We start from the raw sequence: 16,589 nt of genomic DNA on the forward strand, positions 1-16,589 counted from the left end.
AAATTGAAATGTTTCGCAACCATTCAAAATAGATTTCAAAACATTTTTGAAGTATAAATTTAACCGACTTTTATCAAAATAATTTAAATAATTCTTTTTTTTTTTAAAAAAAAAAACCTTTTTTTCTCCCATCTAAAAGACTTCATTTGTCTGATTTAATTTATAATTGATTTGGACTTTAGAACGATTCCAAAACATTAATAATCATTTTGATACATTTAGCTTAAAAAGATTATAGAAAAGTATATGTCTTTTAAACTTTTAATTTGTAAAGTTTAAGAATTAAAAAGATTAAATTTTAATTTTGAAGGGATAGAAATCTAAAACAAAAGGGCTAAAATTGTAATTTAACTCTCTCTATATGTACAAAAAAGAAAATTAAAACAACGGGTATGAAATTACCACCAGATTTGTTTCTGTCAGAGACTGACGCTGAAAAAATGGCGCGCAAGGGAAAGAGAACCAATAACCCTAATAGCGACAGCGAGGACGACGAAACCTTCTATTACCGGTATCCCTCCGCCGCCTCTTCTGCCCCGCCGCCGCCGTCGGCTTCACAGTCGCACTTCTCATCGCAATCGCACTCACACTCATCCACCAAGTTCAGTGGTGGTTCCGGAGGTTTGGTTCCTTCGAAGTCTACTGTATATGTTTCCAATTTCGACTATTCACTCACTAATTCCGACCTCCATACTCTCTTCTCCACCTTCGGTAAGATCGCTCGTGTTACGGTGTTGAAAGATCGCCAGACTCGCAAGTCTCGCGGCGTTGCTTTCGTCCAGTTTATTTCTCAGGACGATGCAGTCAAGGCCGCGAAACAGATGAACGGGAAGATTTTGAATGGTCGCGTTCTGAAGGCTGCCATAGCGACTGATAATGGTCGCGCCGCTGAGTTTATAAGGAAAAGGGTTTATAAGGATAAGAGTAGGTGCTACGAATGCGGCGCAGTTGATGGCCATTTGTCTTATGAATGCCCTAAAAATCAATTGGGGCCAAGGGAGCGGCCAGAACCGAAGCGGGGGAGAAGGGGTGGAGTCGGTGCTAGGCACGAGGAGGATTGGGGATCGGATGTTGGAGAAGGGTTCGAGGATGACAATTGGGCCTCGGTGGTGGACGGAGATGCAGACCAGAGACTCCTGACTGGCGGTGAGAACGTTGTCGAAAAGAAAAAAGCGAAGAAAGCGAGTTATTTCAGTGACGAGAGTGACGAAGATGATTAACAGAGCTCGTCTCTTTGGGAAGAATTTGCGAAGGTACGTGGTTTTACTATTGTGTCGTTCTTTTCTGTCGTTCTGTTATACTTTAAGCCTCCATTTCTGTTTTATTTTGGTGCATGTTGCTTGGGAGCCATTGTTAGATGAAATTAGCTTACAAACTTCAAAATTTAGGCTGCTGGGTGCGGTAAGTAAGAACGAGCTATAGGTGTGTACTCTAGATTCTGCTTTTTGATAATGTCAGGAGTATTAAGGATTGTGGTACTACTGCCAGCCTAAGGCACATGTCCTCCACCAATAGGCCAGAAATAAATTCAAATTTTCACCTCCATATGTTATGTTGAACTCAATAGGACAGAGGTACTGCTCTTAACAATGTATGCCCATACGATAGCAATAACCGGTCTATACTGGAATCTGGAAATGGTAATAAATACTCAATCTTCCATCTCATGCCACCTTTTTCAAGAGTCAAGGATTTCTGCAGTGATAGTGAGTATAAGTTGCTTATTAATTCCCTCGAGCATGAGCAGTATTTTTGTATTTTTATATATTTTGGAATTCCCACATCATGATCCCGGTGATTAGTGCCATCAATCTTTTAGGGCTTGCTTTCCCTTGTGCCAAGACTTCTCCAAACGTTTCAGACTTGATGAATGGTCCTGGTCCATGCTCCTTCGAACAAGCATTATTATTATTTTCTTCTTTTTGAAGAGAAACAAGAACTGTTCACTGAGATTAGATGAAAAGGAAAGGTGGGGAAACTCTAGAAAAGCCAATGGAAATTATTCTATATATAAAATAAATCTATTTAATGGCCCAATCGACATCAATAATAAGCGGGAAGTCATTGCATAAGCCTTTGAAGTGGATATGCACACACCAATTTGAAATAGAGTAACCAAACTAGATGAGGGAAAAGAAGGAGAGAAAGGAAAGATCTCCATCTTTATCATTAGAACCTTTTCTATTCTGATCAACTGTGGCAGGTTCCAAGATAAATTAAACGTGCTAAATTACTTACCATAGAATCCACAGCAAATGAACAATGGAGGAAGAAGTGATCTGTTTCTCCCTATGAGTTTGACACATAATGCACTAATTCAGCAATTGTGGCATAGACAGTAATATACTTCATGTGTCGTGAGGATTCAGTTTTTTTGCTAAGAAAGAGTGAATATCAAACTTTTGATCTATATAGTTTATTTTTTCCTCTTCCCAACTTACTATGGTAATAGATAGATTGATTAAGAAGAAAATTTGTTGAAAGATGTACCAAGTTGAAAGGAATTTGGAAGACAAATCTCCAAGTTTTTCTAGAGTCCAGACTCTTATTGGGCAGCTTAGAGATTTTTTTTAGGTAAGAAACATTTCATTGAATAAATGTAATAAAAGGGAAGACCCCATAGCACCTAAAGATGATTACAAAAGAGATTTCCAATTGGAAACTAAATAAGAAAGAGATGTTTAAAGGTTGCTTAGATTGCACCAATACAATGCAGTAGATAGAGTCAAATCTAAAAAAAGATCAAAACTGGAAGAACGATCTCTAAAAAGACGTTTATTATGCTCGCCCCATAAAGTCTAGAAGAAAGCTCATATAAAAGCTAACCAAAGGGTCTTCTTAGGACCATGAAATGGATGACCAACCAACAAAGAAGCAAGATTGTCAAACATATTGTGGGAAAAAACCGCTGACCAACCAAAAGCTTGCATCATGATATGCCAAAAATGCAATGTGAAAGGACAATGCACAAAAAGATGAGCTGTAGACTTTGATTGATTATGGCACATATGGCACCAAGATGGAGAGATGGTCATATATGGCATTCTTCGTTGGAGATAATCAATAGTATTAATTGCACCAAGGCTTAGTTCCCATAAGAAAATTTTGATTTTCTTAGGAAAATGATCCGTCCAAATAGCTGAACAAACATCCTTGACTTGAAAATCAATTGTATCTACCATATTATCCATAAGAGATTTAACAGTGAACGTTGAAGAAGGATCAATAGTCCAAATCCAGGTGTCAGGCGAACGATGGAAACTGACAGGACATAATAATTGCGACAAGGCGGCCCATTCAAGAGTTTCTAAATTATTGAGATTACGATGAAGACGCAAGTCCGAAGCCTCGGAGTCCTCAATCCACACATCAGCAACCTTAATATTCGGTAAGTGAGTAAGCCTAAACAAACAAGGAAATACCGTATAAAGAGCTACACAGCTAAGCCAAGGTTCCCTCCAAAATGAAATAGATGTACCAGATACTGGGCAACTTAGAGATGGAAACCCCCCATCTTCCTCATCAGATCTAAAAGAATACTATGGCAATTTAAATCACAATCCAACAACCTAAGTTGAGGCTTCACATTATCTAAGCATCTAAAATCCATCTTTGTGCGGAGATTAATCCATGATGCTTAGAATACGCATATATTTGGTCTATCGACCACCCAACGCTCTTTTCTTTTAAAGAGTGTGATCATTATTTAGTGGCAGCCTTTTGGTGTAAGTGTGGTATAATATAGATCTTTTCAGATGTTTGAAATCCTTTTGGTTCTAAATCATAGGCTTCTCTTGTTGAGGGAAGTGTTTTCTAGGCCTTTCTTCTCTTGTTAGAAAGGAAGGTTTCTGTTAGTCTCATCTCGGTCATTTTTAGGAGCATTGATCGGAGAGAAATAAAATGGATTTTACTGGTCTTAGAGGTCTTGGATGGAGATTGGGAGGTCGCTTATGTTAGTACACCCACATGATTCTTGTTTCTATCAATCCTTCTTTTATTATTTTCGTTTCTCTTTTGTCACCAACAAGCCTCTTGTAATTTTTTTTCCCGTTTTTGATTGATCCTTGTCTGTCTGGTCAGCCCTCTTGTGCATCCAAATGATTGATTTTTTTCCCTTTTTGATTGTGTCACCGACAATCAGGCCTCTTGTGCATCCACATGATTACTTTTTTCTCCCCTGATGAAGTCCCGAAGACTAAGCTTGATGGCTTTGTAATGCAACATTGTATATGAGAGCATAGCTCAGGATGTCTCAAGAATAACGTTCACAAGGTATTCTTAGATTTTGCACCTTTTAAATCTAAATCACACTTATAGTAGATAAGATAGTCTTTAATCCAATTACTGGCCTCCGTCAGTGCTTTTCTGTCCTTGCCTGTAGGAAGAGGTTTGTTCAGTTGAATGATAGGCAGATAATTGATTCCATCTTTATTGGGAATATAGTGTTCGGTGAAAAAGGAATAAGGGTTTCCTAAATTTGATTGGGATGACATAATTATATATGATCCTGTAGATTGAGACTTTTCATTCTTGGAAAGGGTGGGTCTTAGGTAAGATTTAAGAAATAAAAATGATGGATTTACAGTTGGATTCACGTTCAACAAAACTATATTGATAAAAGACCAAGGGAAATTAGTTTAAAGTCCTCTTTCTCTTCCAGCCGTTCATATTGTAGCTAAAGTTGAAGTTGGCTTCTTGAAAAAACCGTGATGTTATGAAAGCTTTATTATTGTATCTTTTAGAATTTCATTTCACATGAGTCCTTTTTTGGAGTGGCAATGACATAATCCATTTTTTCCCTACAACCTGCAGATTGTTCAGAAGATGTCACTTCACATTAAGCTATTAGTATCCAGTGGAGGAAGTCGACTGCGTCACTGGTCCTTTGATCACTTTCTTCAGCTACTAATTTGCTAGGAGAGGACAGAAAACAAAGTTAAGAAATGGAGGAATACTACCGTTCTGGAAGAGGGGAAATGAGCTTGATCACTGGTATTTACTTTAGAACTCAAGGACACATATATACAACTTATATAACAGATCCTGTTTAAGTAAGGTTGTTGATCACTGGTATTTACTGCCTATCTTCATTTATTGTTCCCTTTGAACAAGCTTTGGCTATGGATAAAACATTTTAGTCTCTCTCGAGGTGGAGGTCGAGCCAAAGCAAGATCCAGTCATTTGATCAATTTGAGAAATATTTCTTCAATGACTTGGGGGTATTGGAAATATTGGGAAGAAAAATGTTGCTCTTATTTTGTTGAAATGGCTATTCAAGTTTCCAATGCTAAGCATTGTGTGTGTATGTTATGAAAGAAAGTAGTGTGGGTGTGGATCGTAAATAAGGATAAAGATATCCATCAATATATCTGTAAAATTGAAATCTCAATATCGATATTGATATTGATATTTTAATCCTTGATCGTAAATAACTTTGAGGACAAACTAAAGTATGGTCTTTCATTAATCTGGGGGTGTTTGCTTTATAGGAGGCCTTGATTGGAGTTAAATTTTCTCAATTTTTTAAAGCTAAATACGTCACGTAGAGTTCTAGGGGTTATTCTCGTGGCTTTGAGATCGATTGATGGTTAAAAAAAAACCCATTATTACCTATTTTTGCATAGTTTGAGCTGTTTAAAGGCATTTTTTTTTTTTTAAAAAAAAAAAACTTTAAAATCTCCACTTTTATCTTTATTGTTAGGAGGACATACCAATTACCACTAAGCTATGTTTAAGTTGGCTATAATGCTATGTTTGGCTATAATATTATGAGTAAAACTCCAGTAATTACCAGGTGGTTACTTTTAATAACAGTTGGATGCAATTTAAAGAATATAGTATATATGACCCACTCATGGTTTTCCAATATCTTTCTTTCTCCCTCTCTCATCCACATTTAAGCAGTTCAATAATTAGTGTGGAAAAAAGAATTCACATTTTTGCAGCCTCTAGTGGGCAAGTCCTTAAGGACCGAACAATAATTTTAAGTTAAAAAAAAAAAAAAAAACAATCCCAATCCCAACCCTACATTTTCAATTTGAAAAATGTTACTTTGTAACTCTTTAATATGTTTATATTGAATTATTTGAATATGTATGGAGTTCGAAAAAGTTACTGGTTAATTTTGCATCGATCAAATTGTTTATAGTTAAAGCGTATAATTGGCATGTGATCCCTTGAGGTTGCTTCTAAGTTTATGAAATTTTCTACCTTGTTTTCTTCTAAAATCAGAAATTGAACTGCCAGTAAAGTTGCAATGCTTATTTAAACTTAGGTCCAATTTGATGAAGTTAAAAGCTTAAGTTCAAATATCACCGTTCAAATTTTCTCTCTTTTTTTCCCCCGGATTTTAACAAGATATCGAACTCTGATGATATTGTGTTTATAAATTCTTTCTTCTAGTATCTCTTGAGCCGTACAAATGATGGAAAAAAATAAAATAAATTTTCTATCGAAAACTTATTTGAAGAAACAACCAGCAAAGGATTTGTATGATTGTTTCAAGTTTTCAAATAACATTCATTTACCAAGAAATCTACATTTTTAGTATATTTTTGGAAATATCTTAAAATTCAACCCACGGTTAAGAAAAACAAATTTACATGTATCTTCTTCTTCATTAATTAAATTTGGTAGGGTTCGAATAAGATTGATCGAAGTAGAAAAGCAAAAAGAAATGAATATAAAAGCTCGAAAACTAATAACGTACTATAGTTCAATACTTTTGCAGTTTGCCATAATTTTAACCAAACCCATTCAAGAAAATTCAGGAAATATCCTGAACGGTCTGATGTCACACATTTTTTAAACCTTTAGCTAAATACTACAAAAGATGCTTTCAAGTGGGAGTATTTACAAGATCAAATGACTATGGTTTTGTTTGGATGGACTATAGAAAAATATTTTTCATAAAAGTCGTTTTTACTTATTCTCTTTTGATAAAACTTGTTTAAAATATATTTTGAAAGTGTTCTAAAATCAATTTTGATTGGTTGTCAAGCACTTCAATTTTTTTTTTTTTATCAATATGACTCATTTTTAAAATTAAATACTTGACAAGTTAAATCAAACACACATCAAATATATTACACACCCTGAATATATTCTACCCAAACTGTACCTTTAATTTATTTAGGTTAGTTTAGATTCAAATATATGAAAACTTCACAGATTTTATTGGTTACAGTTGGACTATGCTTATTTAGGTTAGCTCAAGCTCAATATATTAAAATTTTATATGTTTAATTGGTTTGAGTCAAATAAAATCTAACACAAACTTATTATTAAGTTATAAAAATATTGATTCCTTACAATACAATTTCTATTTAGGTTCATAATTTTCTTTTTACTATTTATTTTCCCCCAACTCCTAAGAAAATTTTAAATTTTCGAAAACATAATTATACTAGTATATTCAAATTGAGTCACAGGTATTAATTCAGTGTTTGAGAATAAATAAATAGATGTTTTACCAATTAACATTTACTTTTTTTTCGTAAAGCAAGAAAAAAATCACGGCGATCAAAAAAACTAAACCGACCCAACCCAAATATTTTATGGTCGATGTGATTATGTTAATAAAAGTTGTTTGGGTTGAAAAATTACAACCTGAACATTTGGGTTATGGGCCACCCCTGCTTCAAAGTTAAAATGTAAATTCTTTCCCCCAAGGTTATTTGACAATACAGTTAGATGATGAAACTAAAAGGAGAAAGCTAAAAGATCGAAAGCTATTTAGTAAGACAGTTCCATAGTAAGTTTAAACCGTGTGGGCACATAAGATTTAAAACATATCCGAAAGATACGGAGATATCTACATAATTGGAATATCAAATGTCCACTAGGACACTGCTGTAATGTTGCCCGAATCACATCTGCGCGACCAAGATTTCCGGATCAGATGATTCCTCATAGAGCGTGCCCCGAGTCCACCTCTTCAGCATTGCTAATGCAGCTTTCGGCTGGTCCATGGGGACCATGTGACCCGCATCATGAACCTATTGTATTACAGATCCATCCAATACAACCAACAATGTAAGACTTGGAAATCTAACTAGAATCGGGTGTAATATGTTAGTTATATATATATATATCCATGAGTGTTTGACCAGTTTACCCGCACCTCAACTAATCTCACAGGACAATCCGCCTGACCCTACAACATTTGGGTGTCAAGAAAACTTGTAGGAAATTAATTTTTAGGTAGGTGACTGCCATACATTGAACCCCTGACCTCTTAGCCATCTTAGCCATCTATTGAGACTTTCCTCTTTTACCACTAGGCCAATTATAATCGTGTGTAATATGTTAAGCATAACTCAATTGGTTAAAGCGTATACTCTCAATCAAGAAGCTAGTACGATAAGATCTATTGAAATATAAAGGATGAATAACTACAAGATAAGGTACTTGGAACCTCCCCTTGGGTATGCTAACCTAAGCCCGAAGCCACTCAACGATTGCCTACCTTCCTTCAATTCCTCTACCTCTATTTATAAGTTATAACCAAATACACTAACTAACTCCCTAACTAATTATCCTTATGTCATTACTAATATCCCTTACTAGGACCTTTACAGTTTTCAAGTGCCAAAAAAGTATTTTTAAGCCTTGCATCTTGAAAACACCGTGTTATTGAATTCCACAAAAAACATACTAACATGTGCTAATGAAATGAGAAAGAGAGGTGAACCTTGAGAAAACTGAGGGGGCCATGTCTTTTAAGCAAACCTGCTTCTGAACCATTAACTAGAAAAGAGACATTAGGAGACGTCGCAAACTCCTCCTTACCAGACCATTGCATTGCATGTACCCATCTTGAATTACCTATCCATATACAATTATACTCAAAACTTAGAAAAACATGCAAATGATGAGCATATGATAAACATTAGAGATTTAATTATTTGTCCAAAAAATAAGATCTAACGTCATATTTGAATACTACCTAGCCAATTGCAGATCAAATCGTATTCGCCAGCGTATACAAGCAACTTGATCCCATCCTCGAGTAGAGCAGGTATACCCACTTCGAAATTCCTCATCCAGTCCACCAGCATGGCACTATAGACAGTAGGACTACATGAAACAAATTCTATGTCCCCAACGCCGAGGGTTTCCCTAACAAATTGTTGGTTCAAGAATTTCTCCATATTTGAGAAGTCATAGCAAAGGCTCCCTTCACACTTTTTCCTGATATCATAATGCTGAACAACAGAAATGTTAATTGCTTGTCAACGTTAAAAATCTACACGGTTTCTACAAAAAACTTTCACACAAGCACGATTCCCATTGCCCATCAAGGTTAGTTAGACATCTGTTGTTGTGGAAGGGCATTCAGATTAGGCTGATAGATATGATGAGTTAAACTTCCTGGAAATGGTCAATTGCTTGCATATTTTGTATATTATCTACAACAATTATTCTTCGGAGATTGATCAAACTAAATCATTAGAACCATCACTTAATTTTCTTTCTTCTTCTTCTCCCTTTTTTTTTTCTTTTTTCCCCCTCTTTTCCTGATATCCATGGTGTTCGGGCCAACTGATGCACATCTCGACTGATCTCGCGGGACAACCTGCCTGGTCCTACAACATTTGGGTGTCATGGAAACCCGTAGGATATAAAATCCTAGGCGGGTGGCTCTTAGCCTTTTATCAAGGTCATGCCCCCTATTTACTATTAGGTCAACCCCATGATGGTTTACAAGAATCGCTAAGTCTGAAGCATCACTAATTTAAGACTTTAATGCTACAAACAGAAAGAAAAGCAGTATCTTACGTTAATATCACCGGCATGGAACATGATGCTGGTAAAAATGGCATTGCAAACATAATAAGAAGTCATGCAAGAAAGTGTGCCATCAGTACCTAGAAAAGAAAGGCATATTAAACAAAAATATCAGCAGAAGCCATTACAAGCTAGAGACGAGAGAGGAATATCACGTGCCAAGCTAAAAATTATACACACCACAAACATTTATCGCCAGTTCACATGGTGGTACCAACAAATTAATACGATGATATTGGGACTTTGTAATTATGCCCATGTCCAATGCATAGTCTGGGTAAGTTTTGTATTGGATTGCAGGATCAGTAAGCCCATTGCCCATAGCAAATCCCTGACCAACGTATTTAAATATGGATCAAGTCACCAGAATATATTTTTATATTTCTACTATAATTTTAAGACAGAATGTACTTACTTTAAGGTTTATATGAATTCCTTCTTTAGCTTTGTTACCCCGATGAATCCGAGCAGCCAAAGCAGGAATATAATGCCCAGCATAAGATTCTCCAGTTATGAAGAAGTCATTCTCAACAAGGTCAGGGTGTTCATCAAAGAAAGCCTGAATTCAAGAAAAGCCGGAGGCCATATCATCTAGAATCTTTAAGAATTTGTCAAACGAATTTTAATCTCTCCACATTCCTCAACAGTAAGTCAAACAAACATTCAAAGTTACCCTACTCATGAAATCAATAATGATAACATTTCAGACACACTTCCCTCCAAAATCAACGAGTAATACCATCAACTAAACAAAGAAAAATGGAAGGAAAATACCTGCAAAAAGTCATAAAGGTCATTGCTAACACCATTTTCATCATGACGAATATCTTGTCTATCAGAACTATAGCTAAAACCAGTCCCAACCGGTTGGTCAACATACAGAAGATTTGATACCTGCAGCAACAGAAATAAAAACTGTAACACCTCTTTCTCTTACAGCCAATGAAACTCAGTAAAATTGACATGTTGGCCCAAATAAGTTGAAATCAACAAACAGTTTGCTAACTGCTCCGCTAGATCCTAACCTAATAAAAAACAAATTCAACCAAATAGAGAACCAACAGTAAATTTACCGTATCCCAACCATATTCATTCCAAACAAGAGACAAGTTATTAGTAATTTTAAAAGGACCGTTTTCGTAAAACATAGCCAATTCACTACTGCATCCTGGGCCTCCAGTCAACCAGATAACGACAGGATCTGTTTTGCTGTTGCGGGACTCAAAAAAAAAGTAGAACAACCTACACAAAAAGTGAACAGTTAGAACTCTGAGCACACGGCACATATTATAACAGAAAATCAAGATTAATAATCGAACTAGGTAGCTTGAACAAAATTTTATTTTATTTTTCTTTTATATCTGTGAGTATCCAAGCCAACCAATCTCACGGGACAAATTTATAATATTTGAGTGTCAAGAAAATTCGTAGAATATTAAATCTTAAAAGTGATCACCATGGATCGAACCAAAATCGATGTTCCCTTAATTACCACCAAGCCAACCCATGAGGGTTAACAAAATATTTAATTCATATTTGCAAAAAAAGAAAAAAAGAAAAAAAAAAAAAGAAAAGAAAAAAGATCCGAATTAATAAATTGAAAACAAACTAAGAATTGTAATTAAACTAAAAATTTTAAACATAGATTATAATGATTAATTATTGTATATGCCCAAGAAGTATCTGCATCAACATCGACACTTTCATTATTTTATTATAGAAAAAATATTGTCTTGATAGAAACATCGATACTTCCATAACAACACGTTCAGTTGGTAAACTGTGAGAATGGAAAAAAAAAATCGAGTTCTACAGCAAATCATCTTCATGGACCAAAACGTTGCAAGAGAATAAACTAGATATACACCATTAAAATAATCACACTACTCAATAACAATAATTCATTGAGATACCGAGCACACAAAATTAAACATGTAGTATCCGAGCATATCAAAACCGCAACACCAATCTATCATGCAAAGAAACCAAAGTCCTAGGGTTTCAACGGTCTCACCTCGCAGCATGAGAATGCTCGATCTTGTAATATCCAGCATGATGGCCCAATTCCTCCAAAGAAACTCCAGAATCATCAAAGATGGGGAATCTCAATCGCCTCTCAACGATTTTCTTCCCCCCGGAGGCGATCAGAGAGGAATTTTTTATATTCCTATGGATGATATTGGCATCAGATTTAGGAAACAGATTGAGCTCTCTGATCAGCTTCTCGGCCTGGCGGGAAGGAAAATCGGAAGGCGGAAGACGAGGACCATCGAAGATTCCAGCCAAAGATGAAGCCGGAGAAAGAATCAAAATGGAAAGAAAAATACAGAGAGAAATCGAGCCATTCATTTCTTGTTCGCTCTCGAATTCTCTTTTCCTTCAGCCTCTGAAGATGAAATGGATGTTCTTAATTTCAAAACAGAGTGTACTGAAATGGAGGGGAAATACTTGAAAACTTCTCACTCGCATCGGTTAACCGTAGCCAAGTCGATCCTAGCCCTCCGTTGGTGGGCCTATGTGGACGGCTCAGATTAGCGTAAACCGCACTCAATGGGGTAATAAACTTTTACTTTGTCTTTTTGTCTAAAACTATAAAATTTTACGTTTACCTTTCTATCCAACGCAATGACCGTCTTTAGGAACTAAAATTCTGAAGTTCAATTACCACTATGCCCTTATTTGCACTTACCTAGTACCCTATACCTACTATTTTTAGAAAAGATGGATAAAATTCAAAATTTAAAAATAAGTAAAAAAATGTAATTGACAATACTTTGATGCATCTCGGATATCACCAATCTTTGTGCATCTATTCTCACGACTCTCATAAAAATAAAAATAAAAATAATTCAAACAAGAGAAAAGACAAAATTTGCTATATGACAAGTTATGATTGGACAATTTGGTGGGATGCATAAACATAGGTGATACCCGCGATGCACCTAAGTATTTTTCAACTATAATTAACCCCTTCTAGAATGTGATTTGTATTATAAATATTTAAATATAGGTGTAACATAGATGTTCATGATTAGTGTTCTAAAAGATTATGTGTAATTCTTTTATCGTCACCGTATGTCATTCTACATGAAGTCCAGGTGTCTTATGAATACACATCCTTAATGTCCACTTCATTCCGGAATTGCACATTCGTGAAGAAAAAAGTAAAGAAAGGCTTGGAGAAATTTAGAGATTTTAAATTTCCATATTTTATATTTTTGTTATTTTTATTTATTTAATTATTATATTATAATTTCTTGGTATTCGTGTTGTCGTGGTACGACGTTTTGCTCCTCAAATTTGCAACATATTATCAGTACAAGCTCTAGTCGTTCTCCCCGCTAAAGGTAATTTGTTTTTTTCCCCTCTTTATTATAATCAATAAATTAAATGTTATTTTGCATGTCTCATGCACATTAAATTTCTAATATAATGACAATGTTTTGTGATAGTGTTATCATGACAAATTTTACAAAACTAAAATTTGTGGCCCTTAATATTAATGGTAACAATTATTCGTCATGGGTGCTTGATGCCTAAATACATATGGGTGCTATGAATCTCGAAGAAACAATTAAAGAAGGGAATACGGCTTCGAGTCAAGAAAAGACAAAAGCAATGATTTTCTTTCGACATCATCTCCATGAGGGATTGAAAATAGAATATCTAACAATAAAAAAAAAAATCTCCACATCTCGTGAAAGAATTTGAAAGAGAGGTATGATCAACATAAAACAGTTATTCTTTCTAAAACTCGTTATGGATGGATGCATTTGAGGCTATGAGATTTTAAATCAGTAAGTGATACAACTCTGCATTATTTACAATTAGTTCAAAATTGGTATTATGCGGAGAAAAAATTATTGATGCGGATATGTTGGAGAAACAATTTTCTATATTTCATGTTTCGAATATGCTCATGCAACAACAATATGACCAAATAAAATAACGAGTTATTAACTCGTTATTAATGAAAAGTCACAAATCTCAACCAACTAGAACAACGCCATTCCCTAAAGTGGATACTATGAATTTTAATAATCGTGGTCGTGACTGTGGTAGAGAAAGAAATAATTATTCATTTCGTGGCGGTCGTTATAATCATCCAAATTTCAAAAGAACTACATGAAATGATGATCATAAAGGAAAGGCTCCACAAGATAAGAATTTAAGAAATGTTGAACAAAAATGCTTCTGATGTGGCATGGCTGGTCGTTGGACACATATATGTCGTACATTAAAACATTTATTCGATCTTTATCAAGCTTCTCTAAAGGAAAAAGGAAAAAATTTGGAAGCTAATTTTGCCTACTAGAATAATGATATATTTGACCCATCTAATATGACAAATTTGGATGTGACAGACTTCTTTGAATCTCCTGAAAAGAAAATTGGCATAATTGATGACATAGCAAGTTCTTCTTTTAATTTTGAAATTATTTAGGATTAATGTTATTTATTTTGTTTATCTATCTTTCATATTTTTTTAAAGGTTAAACTTTTGTATTTCAAACTTTGTTTATTTTATTGTAATTATTTTGTTTAATGAAGAATAATGGACTATTTTCAGTTGTTGAATGAATAGAAAATGAAGAATGAAGATCTATGTTTGACAGACTGTGCAACTACGTATAGAATATTTATAAGTAGAAAATATTTGTCCAAACTGACAATGTTGGAAGCAAAAGTCTATACGATATCAGGTTTTACAAATTTAATTAAAGGATTTGGAAAAGAAAATATTATTTTGTCTGGAGGAACAAAAATTATAATTGATGATGTTGGAGTTGATGCTCTAAATCTCGTGGGTCTTGTAATTGTAATTGTATTGTACAAACAATTTATTTATCTAATAAAATAACGAGGTATTGTATTTATCATTTAGTTGCATTTATCCATAAAAACCAATAAACTAAGATGTAGGGTTATTTTCTGAAACTTACATATATGTAGAGACATATAGGCGGATCATATTAAAGTGATAACCTAAACGGTCTGTAGTAGATGGATAAGGTTGGGTACCTTATCCTGATGATACTATGAATACGACTTGCTTTGTAGTTGCTACAATTATTGTAAAGTGCTACACATGATCTGATCATGATCATTCATGTGTAGATATATGAGTAGGGGTGTTCTATGCAAAGAGTTTGTATGAGATTGGATCGCGAAATGTATAGTCTCTCTATATAACACTGTTGATAGATGAGACTTGCATTTCATAAAATGACCATAGGTGACTTGACCTGAATCCTAAGTGAGTTGTGAACTTCTGCCTATGAAGGCGGTCCTTTGATTTGTATGGATGAGAGTGGCCAGTTTTGTCGACTCAATATGTCTACCATTTTGGGTATTCGTCTGATTTGGAAGCTGAGAACACAGCTACACAAGACGTCACTCCTTCTTTATAGTTAGAAACTACGAATAAATTGCTCCCTTAAAAGTTGATTCTGGGGTCGAACAATATGGCGCCACACCCTCTCCTGGCCCGGGAGGGGTTTGGTCATAGTTGGACTATGACTTATTGTTCATTAGAGGGATCAATGGTACTTAAGGAGTTAGATGCAACTGTAGGGGCAAAATGGTAATTTTGGCCCAATTGTACTTACGAGCAATTTGTGAAGGGTCAACCACCGTTGCTTGGTTATACAATGGACACAGAATTATATCTATAATGCGAAGAGTCCAGCTTCCAGTCTTTAGTGGAGTGACTGACAGTTAATAGAAGTTGATTAATTAATCAAGTAGCATTAGAGCTTCAAACTATAGGTCCATAAGGTTCCCTCATTAGCTCAATTGAGATAAAAATGAGAATTGAAATAATTCGAATTAATTTGAACTGTTCAAATTAATAAAAGGAAATTATTTATATAAAATTATATGAGATATAATTTGAAAGAAAATATCAAAACTAATATGAATTTGATTCATATTAAATAATCGAGAGAATTTATTTTTGTAATATTAAATTAAAGTATATATATAAATTTAAATAAAAATTAGTTTTATTTAATTACATGTATATTTTTTAATTACATAAATAGGTTATTGATTAAAGTACATATTAATTAAATGGTAATTAGTTTTATTTAATTATATGTATTTTTAATTACATAAACCTATCATTTTCTTCAATAAATTCTCTCATTATTGTTTGGAAGATGAAAATAAAGGTTCTTTCATCTTCTACTTGCACTATTATAAATACTTCAAAATGTGTTAGAGCTATAAGATGTTGAAGATATTGAGGTTGTTGAAGGTTTTGAAAAAGTGTTTTTTCAAACAAAATCATTTCCTCTTCAAATTATTCAAAGAAACCCACAAACTCTCAACGGTTCTCTATCCCAAGAATACTGAGGTCTCTTCGTGGTGGTGTCTGTTGTTTTTGAACATTTGTTGTTGTTTTTTTTATTGATCGTGTTCGAAGTTTTTGGAGAGGAAATCATGAAGAGACTAGTCTTCAAGGGTGCGCTTTCCGAATCTTTTCTTCTTCTTAATTTATATATATATATGTATATGTATGTATGTATATATGTATGTATATGTATGTATGTATATATGTATGTATATGTATGTATGCTTAATTGATCATGTGTATTCTGTTTCCATCACATATATTCTTTGCGCGTTATGTAAAATTAAAATTATGACGCGATCTTTTCTACAATGGGTACTCGCGTATCCTTTCAGACAATGCATTGTTTTCTAGTAAATCCAAAAGAAATGTACAAAGTTCTAAAGATATATGTTGCAATGATTGTCATATTGAGATTGATAGAAAGAATGAGATAGAGTACCAT

General features: G+C 34.3%; 2 protein-coding genes across 3 annotated transcripts; one reads left to right on the forward strand and one right to left on the reverse strand.

The window, feature by feature from the left end:
• The first annotated feature begins 394 nt into the window (after positions 1–394).
• LOC120074947 (U11/U12 small nuclear ribonucleoprotein 31 kDa protein) lies at positions 395–5,291 on the forward strand. 2 transcript variants are annotated; one of them, XR_005481168.2, is made up of 3 exons: positions 395–1,253; positions 4,142–4,272; positions 4,813–5,291. XR_005481168.2 is itself a non-coding variant. In XM_039028057.2 (2 exons), exon 1 carries the CDS (start codon positions 441–443, stop codon positions 1,218–1,220), a length of 780 nt encoding a protein of 259 aa, XP_038883985.1. In that variant the 5' UTR covers positions 395–440; the 3' UTR covers positions 1,221–1,253; positions 4,813–5,291. The 2 variants fall into 2 exon arrangements, 1 of the variants encoding a protein (XP_038883985.1); XM_039028057.2 differs by lacking the exon at positions 4,142–4,272.
• Positions 5,292–7,733: 2,442 nt separating this feature from the next.
• Positions 7,734–12,234, reverse strand: LOC120076687 (serine carboxypeptidase-like). The gene is made up of 9 exons (XM_039030584.2): positions 11,804–12,234; positions 10,863–11,031; positions 10,564–10,683; positions 10,205–10,348; positions 9,970–10,120; positions 9,781–9,869; positions 8,948–9,206; positions 8,693–8,826; positions 7,734–7,997 (listed from the first exon to the last, which is right to left on the reverse strand). The coding sequence occupies exons 1-9, from the start codon at positions 12,136–12,138 to the stop codon at positions 7,869–7,871; spliced, it is 1,530 nt and encodes a 509-aa protein (XP_038886512.1). The 5' UTR covers positions 12,139–12,234; the 3' UTR covers positions 7,734–7,868.
• Positions 12,235–16,589: the final 4,355 nt, after the last annotated feature.

The sequence above is a fragment of the Benincasa hispida genome, unplaced genomic scaffold (genome assembly GCF_027475165.1).
Source record: "Benincasa hispida cultivar pf3 unplaced genomic scaffold, pf3_genome.v1.1 HicScf1364, whole genome shotgun sequence".
NCBI classification, from domain to species: domain Eukaryota; kingdom Viridiplantae; phylum Streptophyta; class Magnoliopsida; order Cucurbitales; family Cucurbitaceae; genus Benincasa; species Benincasa hispida.